At 58.3% G+C, this 19,797-nt stretch overlaps 1 protein-coding gene across 1 annotated transcript in view; it reads left to right on the forward strand.

The window, feature by feature from the left end:
* UBE2F (ubiquitin conjugating enzyme E2 F (putative)) overlaps positions 1 to 19,797 on the forward strand; it is a 56,971-nt gene that overhangs the window by 36,418 nt on the left and 756 nt on the right. Inside the window, exons 5-9 of the mRNA XM_062193871.1 lie at positions 83 to 150; positions 5,756 to 5,826; positions 14,466 to 14,523; positions 15,956 to 15,988; positions 19,118 to 19,180. Coding sequence (XP_062049855.1) covers positions 83 to 150; positions 5,756 to 5,826; positions 14,466 to 14,523; positions 15,956 to 15,988; positions 19,118 to 19,180 — 293 coding nt within the window. The remainder of the gene's footprint in view (positions 1 to 82; positions 151 to 5,755; positions 5,827 to 14,465; positions 14,524 to 15,955; positions 15,989 to 19,117; positions 19,181 to 19,797) is intronic.

Raw genomic sequence — 19,797 nt, forward strand, 5'->3', positions numbered from 1 at the left:
CCTAACATAGTATTTGCTTTTTGTTTCTTTTTTTTTTTTTTCATTTAAAGGATTTTTTTGTTTTGTTTTGTGTTTTTGATAGATGAGGGTTACTACCAGGGTGGAAAATTTCAGTTTGAAACTGAAGTTCCTGATGCATACAACATGGTGGTGAGTAGCCTGCGTCGGCGCCTGGTCGCCTCCCTCCGTGGGTGGGGCTGCCTGTGACAGGCCTGCTGCTGTCTCAGAGCATCCACCGTCCCTGACGTGCCCTGGACTGGCTGGGTGCTAACTCGCTGGTGTCTCTGAGTACCCCAGGCGTTCTGCCTGTGTAAGCTGTAGATTTATGATTTAACGCCCAAATTCCAGAAACCTGTCAAGTGTCTATTTTAGAATTTCATAATAAACAGCGTAGCGTTGTGTTAATCTTTCAGAGACCCTTGTAGTTAATGGTCATACCAAATACTCTCACATCCGTTCTGCTTGTGAGGAACTTAGAGAAGAGGTAGGGGTGATGTACAGTGACGTGGAGTGGCAAGCAGCCCAGAAACTGACAAGTGACGGAGAACGAACGTGGGCGCCTCGACGGGGAAGAGAGTCACTTGGGGGAGGTGACCGCAGCCAGCGCGGCTTCCCAGGAGAAACAACGTGAGTCGTCCTGGTCCGGCGCAGGCTCTGGTGCCAGGAACGTGTGGAGCTGTGGGCTCGGGTGCAGACGTGGCGGCTAACAGGCTAATGACTGAAGAGCAGGGCTCGGGGAAACGGGAGAGGTGAGAAACTCGGATTTGGGCTTCTGTCGGGCGTTGTTGGGCAGTGAAAAGCCACGGAAGACTCTGAACAACCTCTTTGTGGGGGAGCAGGGCTGTGCTGGTGACTTGCGTGGAGATCTCTGGTGTTTTCTCACCCACTCAGCCCAGCAGGTGGCGAGGAGTAGTCTGACAGGGTGCAGTAAGACGTGGCATCTCCTTACGTGGCGGCCACGGGCGCTGTGCTGGCACTGTCGAGCCCGTCCTAGATGTAATCATGTGATGGAGAAGAGTTGGTGATCCAAGAAAAAGAAACTGGACGCTTAAGCAAAGACAAGAAAGCAGATAGCTCGGTCTTTGCGCGTGGGTCTGTGCAGCTGCTGCCGGGACTTTCCCAGAAGGCTCTGTGCTGCCCCGCAAGGTGTGAGCACGCTGGTTCAGTGCAGAGATGGCGTAGGCGTTTAGGATTCCAGACTCCCCGCACTGGTCTGCTTACGCACAGGAAGTGGGAGTATTACGTCTAAGGTTGGCCAGTCTGCTGAGGGAGGAGAGACGCGCGAGCCGACAGACCCCCAGACACGCCCTGGGACGCGGGGACCCTCGCTGCGGGGGTGGAGGGCGTCGAGCAGCGGAGTTGTCCTCAGGACAGGGAGGAGTGACACAGGAGCTCTTAGCACGGCAGGACGGGGTGCGCGTGGACGTGTGTGGCTAGGCGTCTTCACTCGCTTGGTCTTGCTTCGTTTTTCTGCTCGCTCAGTGGCTGATCTCAATATCCATATCCCCATACCTGTCCCTCACCGCCTCTCATCCACAACATGCCTGCTGGCTTTGCCACTGCAGCCGGTTGATTGCTGAAGCCAGTTCGTGCCAGGGCTGCCCAGCTTGCAGCGTGTGTGTCCTGCTGTCCGTCCCCTAGGTGCTCACTGAGCACTGGAGTGGAGGGAAATGCTGAGCCCCGAATGGCAGCACCGGCCTCGGGCTCCCTTCTCTGTGAAGTGGTGGCCGCCACACAGGCCGGTCATCTCAGTGTCCCCTCTCCCGCTCTGTTCCCGTGGACAAACAGAGCCTCATGGTCCCTGCAGCCCTCCTGTATTCTTGTGTTTGACATTTAGCTCGGCTACCATGATCAGCAGTTTGTACTTTGGCTTCTGTCTTCTTTGGAGACTGGTCAGGTTTCTCTGGAGGTGCAGCTCTACGTGTCAAGCCCACGAGTCCAGAGAGGGCAGTGGGCCTCGCTGTGGCCGCAGCAGTGTCTCCAGGAGATTGCGGGACGTCACGCTCACTGAATATAAGCCATCTGACTTCCCTGTGGTGGTGACTTTGCTTCTAGAATTCCCTGCAGCTGAGCCCTGCGAGAGTCCGGGGCTGTTTCCAGTGGGTGACTCTTGGTAGTGCAGGAAAGAGATGAGGAATGAGACCGGTGTCTGCACACACAGGCTGCAGAGACCACGAGAGCAGGCGCTGAGGGTCCACGTTTCTCTCGTGAGGAGGCACAGCCAGTGTCAGCCACGAGCCCGCGGCCCCACAAAGGCCCTCGACTCACTGGCGGCCGAGCCGGCACCTTGCTGATGGGGTTCCTGCACGTCACAAGGATTTCGTCCTCAATGCTGGCACATCTTTTAGTTACTTTACTTGCAAGGCAGAGCGAGCGAGGTGCTCCCCTCCACTGGTCCTCCCCCAGATGCCTTCAGTGGCTGGGCCAGGGCAGGGAGCCACAAACACAATGCAGGTGTCTCCTGTGTGTGGCAGCAACCCAGTCCCCTGAGCCGTCCCTGCTGCCTCCAGGGACTGCGTCAGCTGGAAGCAGTGCCCAGTACAGGACGTGGGCCTCTGGACTGCTGGGCTGGACGCCTGCCCCGCAGCTTCCCATCAGTGACGGGGTGCCCCTCCCCCTCCAAGTGCACGCCCATCCAGATGCCTTTGTGGGCTGCTTTTTTCTTTCCCTCTTTGTCCCTTGAAACCTGCTTAGAAATCTCTGAGTGTAGAAACCGCTGGTCTGATGTGGTGACGTTCAGTGAGCTGTAACACGCCGGCTGTGTCAGACTGCGCGGTTACAGATGAGACGTCTCCCAGCCACCAACTCCTCCAGCCAGCGTGGTGACGTAGTGACGGGGACAACGGAGGGGAGCCTGGGACGCCGCCCTGGGCGCTGGCCTGGAGGACGCGCTCCGTCTCAGGGCTGCTTTTGAGATTTCATTTCTCAAGTAAGTGAAGGTGGAGACATTCCCTACTTTCAGCTTTTTACACTTTCATGAGCCGCTATTCTGTCCTTTGCCCATTTTTCCACCACAGTATTTATAAGGGTTCTTATAAAAAAAAGTTTTCCCCGAACTGGCGCCGTGGCTCACTTGGTTAATCCTCTGCCTCTGGCGCTGGAATCCCATATGGGTGCCGGGTTCTAGTCCCGGTTGCTCCTCTTCCAGTCCAGCTCTCTGCTGTAGCCCGGGAGGGCAGTGGAGGATGGCCCAGGTGCTTGGGCCCTGCACCCCATGGGAGACCAGGAGAAGCACCTGGCTCCTGGCTTCGGATTGGCGCAGCGCGCTGGCTATGACAGCCATTTGGGGGGTGAACCAACAGAAGGAAGACCTTTCTCTCTGTCTCTTTCACTGTCTGACTCTGCCTGTCAAACAAAAAGTTTTCCGGCCGGCGCCGCAGCTCACTAGGCTAATCCTCCGCCTTGCGGCGCCGGCACACCGGGTTCTAGTCCCGGTCGGGGCACCGATCCTGTCCCGGTTGCCCCTCTTCCAGGCCAGCTCTCTGCTGTAGCCAGGGAGTGCAGTGGAGGATGGCCCAAGTGCTTGGGCCCTGCACCCCATGAGAGACCAAGAGAAGCACCTGGCTCCTGTCTTCGGATCAGTGCAGTGCGCCGGCCGCAGCGCACCTACCGTGGCGGCCATTGGAGGGTGAACCAATGGCAAAAGGAAGACCTTTCTCTCTGTCTCTCTCTCACTGTCCACTCTGCCTGTCAAAAAAAAAAAAAAAAAAAAAAAAAGTTTTCCTTAAAAATTAATTAATTAATTAACAAAAAAAGAAATTTTCCCTTGGTTTTCTTAGCCATACTATAAATATTTTCCTCATTTTGGGATTGTCTTCTTTTGTTATTGCTCTGTAAAGGTTTGGGTTTTTTTGTTTGTTTCACTACTGTAGTCAAATCATGTGTGTGTGTGTATCTGTGTGTCTATATATGTGTATGTGTGTGTATATGCATGTGTGTGTGTTGTGTGTGTCTATGTGTGTGTATTGTGTGTGTGTGTGTTTCATTTTGGAAAATGCTTAGAGCAAGGTGTCCACACCCCAAGACAGCCACCTCCGTCTTCCTCGAGTCCTGTCGGGGCTCTCAGTGCCTCTGGGGTGCAGCTGTGCGTGGAGACCCGTGTTCTTCCACATGGCGGCCTGCATCCACTTTGTGGTATTGTGAAATCAGCAGTGTTGAAAAAGTTACAAATTAAAACATGAAACTGTAAGAGTAGTAGAAAAAGGACAGGGAATATTTGGATGGTGAAATGTTTCTAAGTATGATTTCAAAGAAAAAATTTCATTAAATTTCATAAAGTTTAAAAAATCTTCCACATCTCAGAAAACATCAGTGGGAATGGCCATCTATGCTGGTGCCAGTGCCCAGTGTCCAGCCATGGAAGTGACTGTAGCGTTGGTGTTGGTGCCCAGTGTCCAGCCGTGGGAGTGGCTATAGTGTTGGTGTTGGTGCCCAGCATCCAGCCGTGGGAGTGACCACAGTGCCGGTGTTGGTGCCCAGTGTCCAGCCGTGGGAGTGACCACAGTGCTGGTGTTGGTGCCCAGTGTCCAGCCGTGGGAGTGACCACAGTGCTGGTGTTGGTGCCCAATGTCCAGCCATGGGAGTGACCACAGTGCCGGTGTTGGTGCCCAGTGTCCAGCCGTGGGAGTGACCACAGTGCCGGTGTTGGTGCCCAATGTCCAGCCATGGGAGTGACCACAGTGCCGGTGTTGGTGCCCAGTGTCCAGCCGTGGGAGTGACCACAGTGCCGGTGCTGGTGCCCAGCGTCCAGCCATGGGAGTGACTGTAGTGTTGGTGCCCAGTGTCCAGCCATGGGAGTGACCACAGTGCCAGTGCTGGTGCCCAGTGTCCAGCCGTGGGAGTGACCACAGTGCCGGTGTTGGTGCCCAGCGTCCAGCCGTGGGAGTGACCACAGTGACCGCAGTGGTGGGATGACTGTTAGTTCTACAGAGAAGCCTTTGAGACAGTTGCAGAAATAACTAGGAAAAATGTAGAGTGTGTTCTCCTGCTTGTGTAAAGAAATGAATATCCATAGAACCTAGGAAACCGGCTCAGAAAATGCGTATCAGGTGTCGAGAGAGATGGCTTCTGGGTAGAGTTACGGGATATATACATACATAAAAGTCAATAAAAATGAGAGGGACATAAAAGCATAAATTTATACAAACAAACTTTTCATATTTATTAATATACACAATATATATTTATACAAACAAACTTTTCATATTTATTAATATACACAATATATATTTCCTTTCATTTTTGTTGTCTCTTCCCAAATACAGATCGCTTTTATAATAGGTATTAAAAGGACTTCAACTTTGGACGAGCCAAGCATAGATAGTGTCATGTACTTTTTCCGTGTGCTTGTTTTCACCCTCTCTCCATCCTGTAAGACAGTGTCTGACGGCAGCGTCCTCAAAGCATCCAGCCGAGGGTGGGAGCTCAGCCAGCTGAGTGCACAGAGCCGCCTGCGGGCTGGAGCTTGGGGCCTGAAGGATGCGCTGGGACGGGGTGGTGGCTGGGTCCAGGCACAGTCGACCGTAGGACCTGAGGTTGGGCTCGTGGGCGGACATTCCCAGTAAGAGGAGCAGTGGCGGTGTGGTGTGCACACACAAACTTGTGTGGCTGAGTAGCCGATGGGAGTAGTGTTCAGGGTGGAGCACGTGCCAGGTGAGTCACACGCCACAAAACCGAGACCCGATGGGGCACGGGAAGGCTGTGGATTGGTGTGGCCCGCAGACACTGTGGTCATGACTCTCTCTGTCTGTCGCAGCCTCCCCGAGTGAGATGCTTGACCAGGATGTGGCACCCTAACATCACAGAGACAGGGGAGATCTGTCTAAGGTGAGTGTCCCTGCGTGTGAGCGTGCTAGCTCCCCGCGAGAACGCTGTGCGATGTGCCCAGCGCGTGTGAGCGTGCTAGCTCCCCGCGAGAACGCTGTGCGATGTGCCCAGCGCGTGTGAGCGTGCTAGCTCCCCAGAGAATGCTGTGCGATGTGCCCAGAGTGTGTGAGCGTGCTAGCTCCCCGCGAGAACGCTGTGCGATGTGCCCAGCGCGTGTGAGCGTGCTAGCTCCCCGCGAGAACGCTGTGCGATGTGCCCAGCGCGTGTGAGCGTGCTAGCTCCCCCGAGAACGCTGTGCGATGTGCCCAGCGCGTGTGAGCGTGCTAGCTCCCCGCGAGAACGCTGTGCGATGTGCCCAGCGCGTGTGAGCGTGCTAGCTCCCCGCGAGAACGCTGTGCGATGTGCCCAGCGCGTGTGAGCGTGCTAGCTCCCCGCGAGAACGCTGTGCGATGTGCCCAGCGCGTGTGAGCGTGCTAGCTCCCCGCGAGAACGCTGTGCGATGTGCCCAGCGCGTGTGAGCGTGCTAGCTCCCCGCGAGAACGCTGTGCGATGTGCCCAGCGCGTGTGAGCGTGCTAGCTCCCCGCGAGAACGCTGTGCGATGTGCCCAGCGCGTGTGAGCGTGCTAGCTCCCCGCGAGAACGCTGTGCGATGTGCCCAGCGCGTGTGAGCGTGCTAGCTCCCCGCGAGAACGCTGTGCGATGTGCCCAGCGCGTGTGAGCGTGCTAGCTCCCCGCGAGAACGCTGTGCGATGTGCCCAGCGCGTGTGAGCGTGCCAGCTCCCCGCGAGAACGCTGTGCGATGTGCCCAGCGCGTGTGAGCGTGCCAGCTCCCCGCGAGAACGCTGTGCGATGTGCCCAGCGCGTGTGAGCGTGCTAGCTCCCCGCGAGAACGCTGTGCGATGTGCCCAGAGTGTGTGAGCGTGCCAGCTCCCCGCGAGAACACTGTGCGATGTGCCCAGCGCGTGTGAGCGTGCTAGCTCCCCGCGAGAACGCTGTGCGATGTGCCCAGAGTGTGTGAGCGTGCTAGCTCCCCGCGAGAACGCTGTGCGATGTGCCCAGAGTGTGTGAGCGTGCTAGCTCCCCCGAGAACGCTGTGCGATGTGCCCAGAGTGTGTGAGCGTGCTAGCTCCCCGCGAGAACGCTGTGCGATGTGCCCAGCGCGTGTGAGCGTGCTAGCTCCCCGCGAGAACGCTGTGCGATGTGCCCAGCGCGTGTGAGCGTGCCAGCTCCCCGCGAGAACGCTGTGCGATGTGCCCAGCGCGTGTGAGCGTGCCAGCTCCCCGCGAGAACGCTGTGCGATGTGCCCAGCGCGTGTGAGCGTGCTAGCTCCCCGCGAGAACGCTGTGCGATGTGCCCAGAGTGTGTGAGCGTGCCAGCTCCCCGCGAGAACACTGTGCGATGTGCCCAGCGCGTGTGAGCGTGCTAGCTCCCCGCGAGAACGCTGTGCGATGTGCCCAGAGTGTGTGAGCGTGCTAGCTCCCCGCGAGAACGCTGTGCGATGTGCCCAGAGTGTGTGAGCGTGCTAGCTCCCCCGAGAACGCTGTGCGATGTGCCCAGAGTGTGTGAGCGTGCTAGCTCCCCGCGAGAACGCTGTGCGATGTGCCCAGCGCGTGTGAGCGTGCTAGCTCCCCGCGAGAACGCTGTGCGATGTGCCCAGCGCGTGTGAGCGTGCTAGCTCCCCCGAGAACGCTGTGCGATGTGCCCAGCGCGTGTGAGCGTGCTAGCTCCCCGCGAGAACGCTGTGCGATGTGCCCAGCGCGTGTGAGCGTGCCAGCTCCCCGCGAGAACGCTGTGCGATGTGCCCAGCGCGTGTGAGCGTGCTAGCTCCCCCGAGAACGCTGTGCGATGTGCCCAGCGCGTGTGAGCGTACTAGCTCCCCGCGAGAACGCTGTGCGATGTGCCCAGCGCGTGTGAGCGTGCCAGCTCCCCGCGAGAACGCTGTGCGATGTGCCCAGCGCGTGTGAGCGTGCTAGCTCCCCGCGAGAACGCTGTGCGATGTGCCCAGAGTGTGTGAGCGTGCTAGCTCCCCGCGAGAACGCTGTGCGATGTGCCCAGCGCGTGTGAGCGTGCTAGCTCCCCGCGAGAACGCTGTGCGATGTGCCCAGAGTGTGTGAGCGTGCCAGCTCCCCGCGAGAACGCTGTGCGATGTGCCCAGCGCGTGTGAGCGTGCTAGCTCCCCGCGAGAACGCTGTGCGATGTGCCCAGAGTGTGTGAGCGTGCTAGCTCCCCGCGAGAACGCTGTGCGATGTGCCCAGCGCGTGTGAGCGTGCTAGCTCCCCGCGAGAACGCTGTGCGATGTGCCCAGCGCGTGTGAGCGTGCCAGCTCCCCGCGAGAACGCTGTGCGATGTGCCCAGCGCGTGTGAGCGTGCTAGCTCCCCCAAGAACGCTGTGCGATGTGCCCAGCGCGTGTGAGCGTGCTAGCTCCCCGCGAGAACGCTGTGCGATGTGCCCAGCGCGTGTGAGCGTGCCAGCTCCCCGCGAGAACGCTGTGCGATGTGCCCAGAGTGTGTGAGCGTGCTAGCTCCCCGCGAGAACGCTGTGCGATGTGCCCAGCGCGTGTGAGCGTGCTAGCTCCCCGCGAGAACGCTGTGCGATGTGCCCAGAGTGTGTGAGCGTGCTAGCTCCCCCGAGAACGCTGTGCGATGTGCCCAGAGTGTGTGAGCGTGCTAGCTCCCCGCGAGAACGCTGTGCGATGTGCCCAGCGCGTGTGAGCGCGCTAGCTCCCCCGAGAACGCTGTGCGATGTGCCCAGCGCGTGTGAGCGTGCTAGCTCCCCCGAGAACGCTGTGCGATGTGCCCAGCGCGTGTGAGCGTGCTAGCTCCCCCGAGAACGCTGTGCGATGTGCCCAGTGCGAGGGAAGGTTTGGGCTGAGCTAAGCTGCTGTCGCCCTGCTGCTCCCTAAGCCTCCCAGCCCTGCCCCGGACAAAGAGCACCCTCTGCCACCTGCGTGCCAGGGTCCTGCTAGTTCCCAGCCCACCCACTGCCCACCGGGATGGACCTGTGGCGCTGTCCCCTTCTCCTTTCCTGGTTCAGTCAGCAGCCACTGCCCTCCAGCTGGCTGATTGTAGCTAAGAGGGGAGAACAAGACAGATGAACCCGTGAGGGCAGACGTAGCTGACAGGCCCGTGTCAGCCCGTGCACACTGGGGCCACGCGTGTGGAAGGCGTGCTCTCTGCCGAGCACGGTCTTGCTGTGCGTGGGAGCACTGTGGGGCGAGGCAGGTCCCTGGAGCCTTGTGTGGCTGTGTCCCCCTGCCCGTCGCAGGATGCAGGGGCCAGTGGCTGCTGCTCTCCAGCTGCTGGTGCAGAGGCCTGAGAGGATGCGTGGGTCTGTTTGCTTAGGAAGGAAATCGGCACGTGCCGTATGGCTTGGTCTCGCCCCTTCTCTCCGAAGGTGATGATGTAGGTTGCAGGCCTCCGTGGGACTAGGGCAGATCGCTTCCCACTGCAGGTCCCGCACTCAGACAAGCCTTGGAAGTAGGCAGATGTGTTCCCTTGGCACATTCTGTTCCTGTCACCCTGGGACACTGGGACCTCGGGCAGGTCTCAGGCTCGGACTCTGTGTGTTCTTTTGTGTTTCGTCTCCTCTTGGTAAACACATTCTGTGTGTAGGAAACACACAAGCTGTGGCCACCCACACTGCAGTCTTACGTTGGGAGCTGGTATTGGCGCTACTTGTGATGCCAGTATCCCATGTCAGTGCCTGTTAGAGCTGGTGATGTCCACGTCAGTGCCTGTTAGAGCTGCCGTGTCCACGTCAGTGCCTGTTAGAGCTGCTGTGTCCATGTCGGAGTGCCCGTTCGAGCTCTGGTACCCGTGTCGGAGTGCCCGTTTGAGCTCTGGTACCCGTGTCGGAGTGCCCGTTCAAGCTCTGATACCCGTGTCGGAGTGCCCGTTCGAGCTCTGGTACCCATGTCGGAGTGCCCGTTTGAGCTCTGGTACCTGTGTCGGAGTGCCCGTTCAAGCTCTGGTACCCGTGTCGGAGTGCCCGTTCGAGCTCTGGTACCCGTGTCGGAGTGCCCGTTCGAGCTCTGGTACCTGTGTCGGAGTGCCCGTTCAAGCTCTGATACCCGTGTCGGAGTGCCCGTTCGAGCTCTGGTACCCATGTCGGAGTGCCCGTTTGAGCTCTGGTACCTGTGTCGGAGTGCCCGTTCAAGCTCTGATACCCGTGTCGGAGTGCCCGTTCGAGCTCTGGTACCCATGTCGGAGTGCCCGTTTGAGCTCTGGTACCTGTGTCGGAGTGCCCATTCGAGCTCTAGTACCCATGTCGGAGTGCCCGTTTGAGCTCTGGTACCTGTGTCGGAGTGCCTGTTCGAGCTCTGGTACCCATGTCGGAGTGCCCGTTCAAGCTCTGATACCCGTGTCGGAGTGCCCGTTCGAGCTCTGGTACCCGTGTCGGAGTGCCCGTTTGAGCTCTGGTACCTGTGTCGGAGTGCCCGTTCGAGCCTCCTGCTGGTCAGCTCTGAACTGATGCACCTGGAAAGGCAGCAGAGGATGGCCCAGGTGCCCCCACGTGGGAGACCAAGATGCGGTTTGTGGTTCTTGACTTTGGCCTGGCCCAGACTTGGCTGTTGTCGCCATTTAGGAAGTAAACCATTAGACAATCTCTCTCTGTCTCTGTCTTTCCCTCTCTATCACTCTGTCTTCAAAAAAAACAAGTAAATCTTAAAGAAAATGTTTAAGTCTCACATCAGGATCTCCTTTTACAGTGTTAGTGTCCATTTGCGTGTTTTGTATGTGCTGCTGCCGTCACATCACCCTCATTTCTCAAAGTCAGAATGTCTCATGCAGGTGACCTTCTGAAGATTTTTATCTGGGAGGTAAAGAGCTCCCATTTGCTGGTGCGCTACTCAGATGTCCTGGGCTGGGGGGGGCGGTCCAGGCTGGGCTGCACTGGGGACTGAGAACTCGATCCAGGGCTCCCACAGAGGTGGCAGGGGCCACTTGAGCCATCACCTGCTGCCTCCTGGGGTCTGCGTTAGTGGGAAGCTGCAGCTGGGAGCGGAGCTGGGAACTAAACCCACGCACTTCAGTGTGGGATGTGGGGTCCCAGCCGGCAATGCTGGGCTGAATCCTGCCCCCCTGTTTAGAAAGACACCTCAGTGCTGATGTGAAAACACCCCATCTTCACTTGCAGGCTGTGACCAGCACCCTCCCAGCCCTGCCCAGCGCTGCCCAGCGCTGCCCCTGGGGCACTCACCTCCCTCTGCTTCCTTCCCCTGCCTCAGGCGGACGTAGGCCTAGAGTAGGAATTCCTCTTGCCATCTTGCTGTCTTTGCAGTCAGACTATTAGCAAAGTGTGGCAAGAACTAGCACAGTATCCCGGTACAGAAACTGGAAAATGTCAGACTGGGCCCTATTAACAAAAACACAGAAGCAGAAACTTGAAAGAGAAAGAAATGAATATTCTTGGTCTATAAGTAGTACTTAGCAGTTGTCATGGAAAAGATGGACACTTCCTTTGGCAAAGTGAGCATCAGCTCCAAGTGATTGACAAAGGGGAATCTGGGAGACGTTCCGTCTCATGGGTCCCCGAGGGGCCACTGGCAGACAGGAGCAGGCCCGGGGTGGCGTGCCCCTTGTCTGCCCATAGCTCATCCCGTGTACTTTTAGGGCTTCAGTCTAAGGTAGTGATGTGCAGATTCTGTACGAGGACCCCCTCTCCAGTGAAGAGAGGACGTCCTCTGCCGTGGCTTAGTGTGTGACGGATCCCCGCCGTCCCCTGGCTGCAGGGAGAGAGGAGCCTGGCCGTGCTTCTGGCTGGCGGTGATCGCTGGGCAGCATCTAACCAGCACCGAGTGGCACCAGGGGCTCCACAGGACCTCAGTGTCATCTCCAGTGCACAGGAGCACCTCCTCCTCCAGAGAGCTTTGCTCTGGCCCCCTGCCCTGTTTCCCCCTGTCCTGTGGCCCTCTGCCCTGTGGCCCCCTGCCCTGTATCCCTCTGCCCTGTGGCCCCCTGCCCTGTGTCCCTCTGCCCTGTGTCCCCCTGCCCTGTATCCTTCTGCCCTGTGGCCCCCTGCCCTGTATCCCCCTGCCCTGTGGCCCTCTGTCATGTGGCCCCCTGCCTTGTGGCCCCCTGCCCTGTGGCCCCCTGCCCTGTGGCCCCCCTGCCCTGTGGCCCCCCTGCCCTGTGGCCCCCTGCCCTGTGTCCCTCTGCCCTGTGGCCCCCTGCCCTGTGGCCCCCCTGCCCTGTGGCCCCCTGCCCTGTGGCCCCCCTGCCCTGTGGCCCCCTGCCCTGTGGCCTCCTGCCCTTTGGCCCCCTGCCCTGTGGCCCCCCTGCCCTGTGGCCCCCCTGCCCTGTGGCCCCCTGCCCTGTGGTCCCCCTGCCCTGTGGCCCCCCTGCCCTGTGGCCTTCTGCCCTTTGGCCCCCTGCCCTGTGGCCCTCTGCCCTGTGGCCCCCTGCCCTGTGGCCTCCTGCCCTGTGTCCCTCTGCCCTGTGGCCCCCTGCCCTGTGTCCCTCTGCCCTGTGGCCCCCTGCCCTGTGGCCCCCCTGCCCTGTGGCCCCCTGCCCTGTGGCCTCCTGCCCTTTGGCCCCCTGCCCTGTGGCCCCCCTGCCCTGTGGCCCCCCTGCCCTGTGGCCCCCTGCCCTTTGGCCCCCTGCCCTGTGGTCCCCCTGCCCTGTGGCCCCCCTGCCCTGTGGCCTTCTGCCCTTTGGCCCCCTGCCCTGTGGCCCTCTGCCCTGTGGCCCCCTGCCCTGTGGCCCCCTGCCCTGTGGCCCCCCTGCCCTGTGGCCCCCTGCCCTGTGGCCCTCCGTGCTCTCACGGGGCTGCCTGGTCTCACCAGAGCCGTCATCCTGCTCCGCACACAAGGTCAAAGCTTCTCTGGTTTTGGAGGGGCCAGGCTCAGGCTCCCAGCATGTTACACCTGGGGTGCCCGCCTGGTAATTCCTTGCCTGGTAATCTCCTGGTGGCCAAGGGTCTGTCACCTGAGCTCCCTTGCCCTCTGCCCAGGCCAGCCCGCGACGTCCACAGTGACTGGAAGGCCACACCCCTAGTGGCCCTCATTCTGTCCAGACGCGTGCCGTCAGGGTGTGGTGGCACTTGCGCCATCACCTGCCTCGGTGCAGACCCTCTCTGGGGGACAGGTCAGCTGATTAGCCCGAGCTGGCTCATCTGCTCCCTGTGCTGCCTCAGGGCACCAACAGCCCGGGTGTGGAGGGCGTCCGCATTCCCCGCTCTGTGGGGCGTGTTCCCTGGAGGCGAGAAGGACAGCACTCGGCTGCAGATTGTGTGCATGTCACCGGATCCTAAGAGTCGCTCGGGTGGGACAGTGCATTACTCCAAGTGGTGGAAGTTTCAAATGCAGAAGCCGCTGGTACGTCCAGAGGGTAGAAAAGAGGCCCGCTTGGTTAGTAGCATGATTTGAGTTTCCTTTTTTCTTTTCAAAGCTCCAAGTAAACTTTAATGGCCGATTTAAGATTGGCTATATTTTTTCAAGATGATCTTCATAGACAATCAATTAGAATTAGTTTTGACCTGATTGTATCTTTATAGTTTTCGTGATCTAAATTGATGTCATGTGAATTTGAATTTACTCTTAGAAAAGGTTTGTCACGTAAAAAAAAAAAAAGGCCGGCACCGAGGCTCACTTGGCTAATCCTCCACCTGCGGCACCGGCACCCCAGGTTCTAGTCCCGGTTGGGGCGCCGGATTCTCTCCCGGTTGTTCCTCTTCCCGTCCAGCTCTCTGCTGTGGCCCGGGAAGGCAGTGGAGGATGGCCCAGGTGCTTGGGCCCTGCACCCACATGGGAGAGCAGGAGGAAGCACCTGGCTCCTGGCTTCGGATTGGCTCAACGCGCCGGGTGAACCAACGGAAGGAAGACCTTTCTCTCTGTCTCTCTCACTGTCTAACTCTGCCTGTCCAAAAAAAAAAAAAAAAAGAAAAGTTTTGTCACAGATAACAATTACGATGGCCGCTAAAACCCAGTACTCACAGTAATCATTTATGAGTGAGTATGATGTGCACTTAGAGTTGACAGAACAGTAACAAGAGTGATTCGGGCACCAGCCTAAGACATGGGCCCTCACCACATCCCTGAAGCCGGATGCGCTGCCCTGAGCGTGGCCCTCCCCTCGAGGGGGCAGCTGTCCGGAATTCCGCACTAACCAGCTTTTATCCTGACGTTGAGTTTCAACAACTGTCAGTTGCTAGGACTTCACACTGGTGTGTTCTCAGCAGGTCACAGGTTCTGCGTCAGCTGCCCGGGCTTGAAGGGCAGGTGGCTCTCCAGGGCTGTGCCCCGGGCACATCTCCCCTGCCTCCTCCATGGGTGGTTGTGGGCGTTAGTGATGGACTTGGGATTGTGCCCGGCACGCACGCGGTGAGCACGAAGCCTCAGTCCCCGCGCCATGCTGGCTGCAGTTGCGTTTTCCGAATCTCTGATTGGCAGAAGCTCTGTGTGTTTGAAGCGTGTCCCCCCACATAAAGCTTCCATGTGCAGGATGGTGACTGTCATCCCCCGAGTGTGTGTGCAAGCTTGGGGTGTGGGAGGAGGCTTCGTCACTCAGCGAGCCAGGGAGGGACAGAGAAGGTGGCTCTCCTGTAGGTCGCGGTGAAGGCAACACACCGTGAGCACTTGTCGGCGACTGTGGCCCACAGTGCACCTGTGCTGCTGACAGCGTGTTTGTGTCTGTTGCAGTTTACTGAGAGAACATTCGATTGACGGCACGGGCTGGGCTCCCACGAGGACATTAAAGGTAGGGTCAGCCCCTTTGGGTTCTAAGTCTTCCCCACAGGCCTCCCCCTTGAGCACCTGCCCCACGTAAGAACGGCACAGGGCCTTGCCTGTGGCATTCACAGGGGTGGCCCAGGGTTCCCTGCTCCCTCCGATCCCCACCACTCACTTCCTAGTGCTGCTGGCCAAGCTGAGGCCCTGTCCGTTGCCTGGGGGAGTGTCCTTGTCAGTCATCACCAGGCACCCGTCCAGAACCACCGACGGGCCCGGACTGTAGGATTCAGAGCTGCATCTTGAGCCAACACAGGAAGCCTCCTGGTCTTTGCTCAACAGTGATGTCTTGAACCCTTCTGGCCACCAGGCATTGGAGAGAGAGCTGCACACTGGCATGCAGCCGTTCCCTGGGGCCAGCAAGGACTGTCAGGTGTTGAGCGTCCATCACAAGGAGCCGTGTTGGGCAGCAGCACAGGAACAGACTTCATACAGTGTGACCGCGGTCCTCCTGAGCCATGGTCTGTGCCACCATGGGCTCTGGCCTGGCCTGCTCCCCAGCATTCCCCCCTCCTTCCCCTTTGGAGCCACCCTCCCCTGCAGCCCCACTCACAGCTGCCACTTCCCCTCTGGAGCCTCTGTCCCCCCCCCCCCCCCCCCCGTGGGTGCTCCATGGGGACGCATCTCATGGACATGCATCGCCAGGCACTCATCTTCACCGCCAGCTCTGGCCCTGGGCCTGGCTCACACCAGGGTTAGGGGGTGGGGGGTGGGGGTGGATGGGTATGATGGATGGGTGGGTGGATGGATGGACGGGTGGGTGGGTGGATGGGTGGATGGATGGGTGGATGGATGGGTATGATGGATGGATGGGTGGGTGGACGAGTGGGTGGATGGATGGGTGGGTGGGTGGATGGATGGGTGGGTGGGTAGGTGGATGGGTGTATGGAAGCAGAGGGGTGAGTAGAATTTCCAACTAGCAGAGAGTGTGGAATGGACATGAGAACCAGCCCTGTAAGGAGAGTCTTGGGTGGATGAGGAGTCGGGGAGGAAGACTCTGATTGGCAGCTGCTGGGTCAGTGTAACTACAGCAACATTATATAAAGCTTCAGAGGAGCCGTGGAGATTAGCGTATTTACAGGTGTTAAAGACAGCGGGTCGGAACTCCGGGGTGCTGCACAGGTGACAGGTGGAGCGCTATGCCCACGCTGGCCTGTGCGGCGAGTGGCCCTGGTGTGGACTGGGGGCAGTTGGTCTCCTCGGTCCTGCGCTCACGCCTGTCACTGCTCCTCGCATTCCCAAGCTGGTGAGTGCACTAAGAGCGGGTTCCCAGTTTCCTGTCCAGAGAAGCAACGCGTGCTGAAGACAGGTTTGACATCCAGCTCGATGCCTCCCTTGGTCGTGGGTTTAAAAGACTGTGTGTGGACAGGAGCCTGAAGTGTTTGTTTTCTTTCTCATTTCAGGATGTTGTTTGGGGATTAAACTCTCTATTTACTGTAAGTATATTGACCAGACTCCCAAGTGCTCTTTGCTTCCTTGACTGAAGGTTTAAGCATCATCTTAAGAGGGAGTTTAAAAACAGAGCACACAGGCCAGTGCCGCGGCTCACTAGGCTAATCCTCCACCTGCGGCGCCGGCACCCCGGGTTCTAGTCCCGGTCGGGGTGCCGGATTCTGTTCCCGGTCGATCCTCTTCCTGTCTAGCTCTCTGCTGTGGCCCGGGAAGGCAGTGGAGGATGGCCCAAGTCCTTGGGCCCTGCACCCGCATAGGAGACCAGGAGAAGCACCTGGCTCCTGGCCTCGGATCAGCGCAGTGTGCCGGCCGCAGCGGCCATTGGAGGGTGAACCAGCGGTAAAGGAAGACCTTTCTCTCTGTCTCTCTCACTGTCCACTCTGCCTGTCAAACACACACACACACACACACACAGTTTCCCCTCTTGGCTGTCGCTGTTTACTAGAGTCAGTAGTAGAGCAGGGGCGCAGGGGCTGAGGGGCCTTGGAGCAGCATGTGGGGAGGGGTTGGGAGTGTGGGGGCCCGGCTGGAGTGGCTGCCTGCCCCTCAGGGAAAGGCCGGTTCCACTGCGTTAGCCTCTTCAGTGAGGTGGCCTGTGCCTTGTTCCTGTGTCTCACCAGCCATCCTAGTTGGTGGCACTGGTTGCTCCCAGATGTCCTGGTCTGGCTGGGTGATTATGTGACCGTCCAGCCTCAAGGCTTTCCACAAACCCGGAGCCTTGGCGTTGCCAGCGGTGAGCCCAGCGTCCGCCGCAGCGGCTGACCTTTGCCCTTCTGGGAACACAGCACTTCTCAGGCAGTGGCTCCAGGGCAAGAAGCTGACGCGACCCCACTGCCAGCGTCCCTTGGACTTCTTCACACGATCATTTGTTCTTTGCATCTTCACGAAGTGGTTCATAATAGAGCTTTTAAAAAAAGAAGTTTCAGGGATCTGCCTGTGAGGAAAAAAAGGTTTTGCCACTGTTGGTAAAACCTGAGGTCCTTCCATGAAACTGAGCCCATCTTGAACAGGTCACCACCTTACAGGGCGACCAGGCCGTTTCAGGGCAGCCGCCTTGGCCGGGGTCCTGTGGGGTGCTGGGTGCGCCCCCAGCAGATGTGCCTGCACGACCCAGGTGGGTTGGCTCTGCCTCAGCTGGGTGTCTGAAGGCACAGTGTTGCTTTTGTCTTCAGCAAAGTAAAAGCAGCGGAGCCCCAGACTAAACTGCCAGCCCCTGTCTGCTCTCGCCTTCTCATCGGGCGCCACCAGCAGACGCTCACATCACAACAAAGAAACCGACGCCTGGGTGCGTCCAGGGTCTCCGGACTCTGAAGGCTCGCACCTGATGGAGTCATCTGGACGGTTCTCTGCTGGTCACCGTCATCGTACTGTGGCTCCATTTTGCCTTTTTCATTGGAGTGAGTGAAGTTCTACTTAAACTCTCATGCTGGGCCTCTGAGAGGACCAAAGAGGACAGGAGCTAGCGCAGACCCCAACAGGGCCGCTGCCGTCGCCGTCCTCCGCCACTCGCTGGGTCCTCTCTGCCCCAGGGCCCTCAGCCAGGAAAAGGTTTTGACTGGCAGCTTGGTCCGCGGGGTTCATGGGAATAGACGTTGGCTCCTTGGAGCATCTTCTGGGGGAGCCGGGTGCAGCCCCCGTGCTCCCCAGCTGCACGTGGCTGAGCCTTCCCAGTTCCGGTGGTCATCCCCGCACTCGCTCCATCCCGGGCCGCACACGGTGGAAAGGATGACCCCAAAGCAGTCTTCCCACGCTGGCTGTCTCACGTAGCCCTTCACGTTCTTGCCTGTTTCTCGGCTCTCTGGAGACACTCGAGCGTGAGTGAGCCTGGGGATCTACAGCTTGCTATATTTACGGAGTATTACTGGTCATATCTGCATTTATTTCCACATCAGAAATACACTCCCAGATACACCCTCATGCCTGAAGAGAAACGGAGCTGTCTTTGTATTGATCCACCAGAGGGGAGGCTTGGAAACAGAGCTGTCTTTGTAATGATCCACCAGAGGGGAGGTTTGGAAGCTGTGCTCCTCCTCACAGCTCTTGCTAAGGGGGAATGCACAGTGTAAAGGCCGGGTGTGTTTCCTGGGAGAGCAGCGTGGTCAGGCCAGGGCTTGTCAGGTGGAGAGTCTGCCCCTCCTGGGCCCAGCTCGCATGGTTGTCCCTGCTGGGCTGATCAGGGAGCTCGTGAGGTGGCCACAAGACACAGCAAGCCCAGGGAAGGGCAGCAGCCATGACTCCTGGAGGCGAAGCCATCAATAAGCTAGGAGAAAATGAAATTTTATAAAAAAAGAACAGGATTTTTAATTTGGAAATGCTCATAAAGAGAATGGGTGTTCTCCAGTGCCCAAAAATAGCATTATTTTTGGTAGGTATTTGACACCAATTTTTTTTAAAAAGGGTCTTTTTTATTTATTTACTTGAGAGGCAGAGTTACAGACAGAGACAGAGAAAGGTCTTTCATCCGTTGGTTCACTCCCCCAATGGCTGCAGCGGCTGGAGCTGGGCCCATCTGAAGCCAGAAGCCAGGAGCTTCTGCTTGGGCCATCCTCTACTGCTTTCCCAAGCTATAAGCAGAGAGCTGGATTGGAAGAGGAACACCTGGGATACGAACCGTTGCCCGTATGTGATGCTGGAGCCACAGGCAGAGGCTTGCCCTACTATGCGATACCACCGGCCCCTGGTACCAATTAAGGTGTTGCTTGGGACACCTGCATCCTATGGGAATGCCTGGGTTCAAGTCCCAGCAGCTCTCTCAATTCCAGCTCCTGCTTACATGTGGGAGATTGGATTGAGTTCCTGGCGCCTGGCTTCCGCATGGCCCAATCCTGGCTGTTGGAGACATTTTGCAGAATGAACCAACAGATGGGAGATCTCTGTCTCTTTACATTTCAAATTAAAAAAATAAATAAATAAACGAAAATCAGAAATAAACGTGGTTGCTGTTTCTTCTGTTTTAACCAAACTGTAAACAGTTCTATGTAAACATATCCCTGACTTCTTTCAGTCACCAAAGAGCCCGAGTTCCCAGGGGGAGGCCCCACTCTCGCTTCATCTGCCAAGTAAGGTGCAGAGCCAGGCTCTTCCCACGCTCACCCGCAGTTTCTCTCTTTAAGGATCTTCTGAATTTTGACGATCCACTGAACATTGAAGCGGCAGAGCATCACTTACGGGACAAGGTGAGTCAGGCGTGCCCAGGCCGATGGTGACTGTGCCGGGCTGGAGGAATGGTGGGATGCAGGACTGGGATCTGAAGCGATTCATAAATAATGTGTTGGGGTAAATGTGTGTGCCCTTAGAGACGTGTTTTATCCAAGGTCCGCGAGAAGAGGCTCTTACTAGCTGTGATTTTCAGGTAGAATTCAGCATGAGGATTTAGAACAGGTGAGGACTCCTTGACCTTGTTCAGAGCCCAGGCACTCGGGAGAAGGAGTAGCACTCGCCCAGCCCCTGCCCTGCCCCTCCGGGCAGGCCGCCCTCCTCTCTCCACATGCCTGTGCTCCTGCAGGCTGCCCCTGTGGGGACGGGCGGGTGGGCCCCGGCCTGAGAGCTTTGTTGAAGGAGTGGAAGTGTGCCCGCCGAGGACTGAGGCCCTGGGCCTGTTTCCTGCGTGGCCTTGCCGGGGCCAGAGCCGTGTGCCGCTGCGGGGATGTCGGGGACCCGACAGCTGCGCTGCAGGAGCAGGAGGGCTCTGCTCAGTCCCAGGGCTCAGTCCCACAGAACGCGGCTCCTAACCTCGGGGAGAAGGGACCCAGGGCAAACGCGGGGCAGTGACCAGCTCCGAGAGGCCTTCCCG

Source organism: Lepus europaeus, chromosome 1 (genome assembly GCF_033115175.1).
Source record: "Lepus europaeus isolate LE1 chromosome 1, mLepTim1.pri, whole genome shotgun sequence".
NCBI classification, from domain to species: Eukaryota; Metazoa; Chordata; class Mammalia; order Lagomorpha; family Leporidae; genus Lepus; species Lepus europaeus.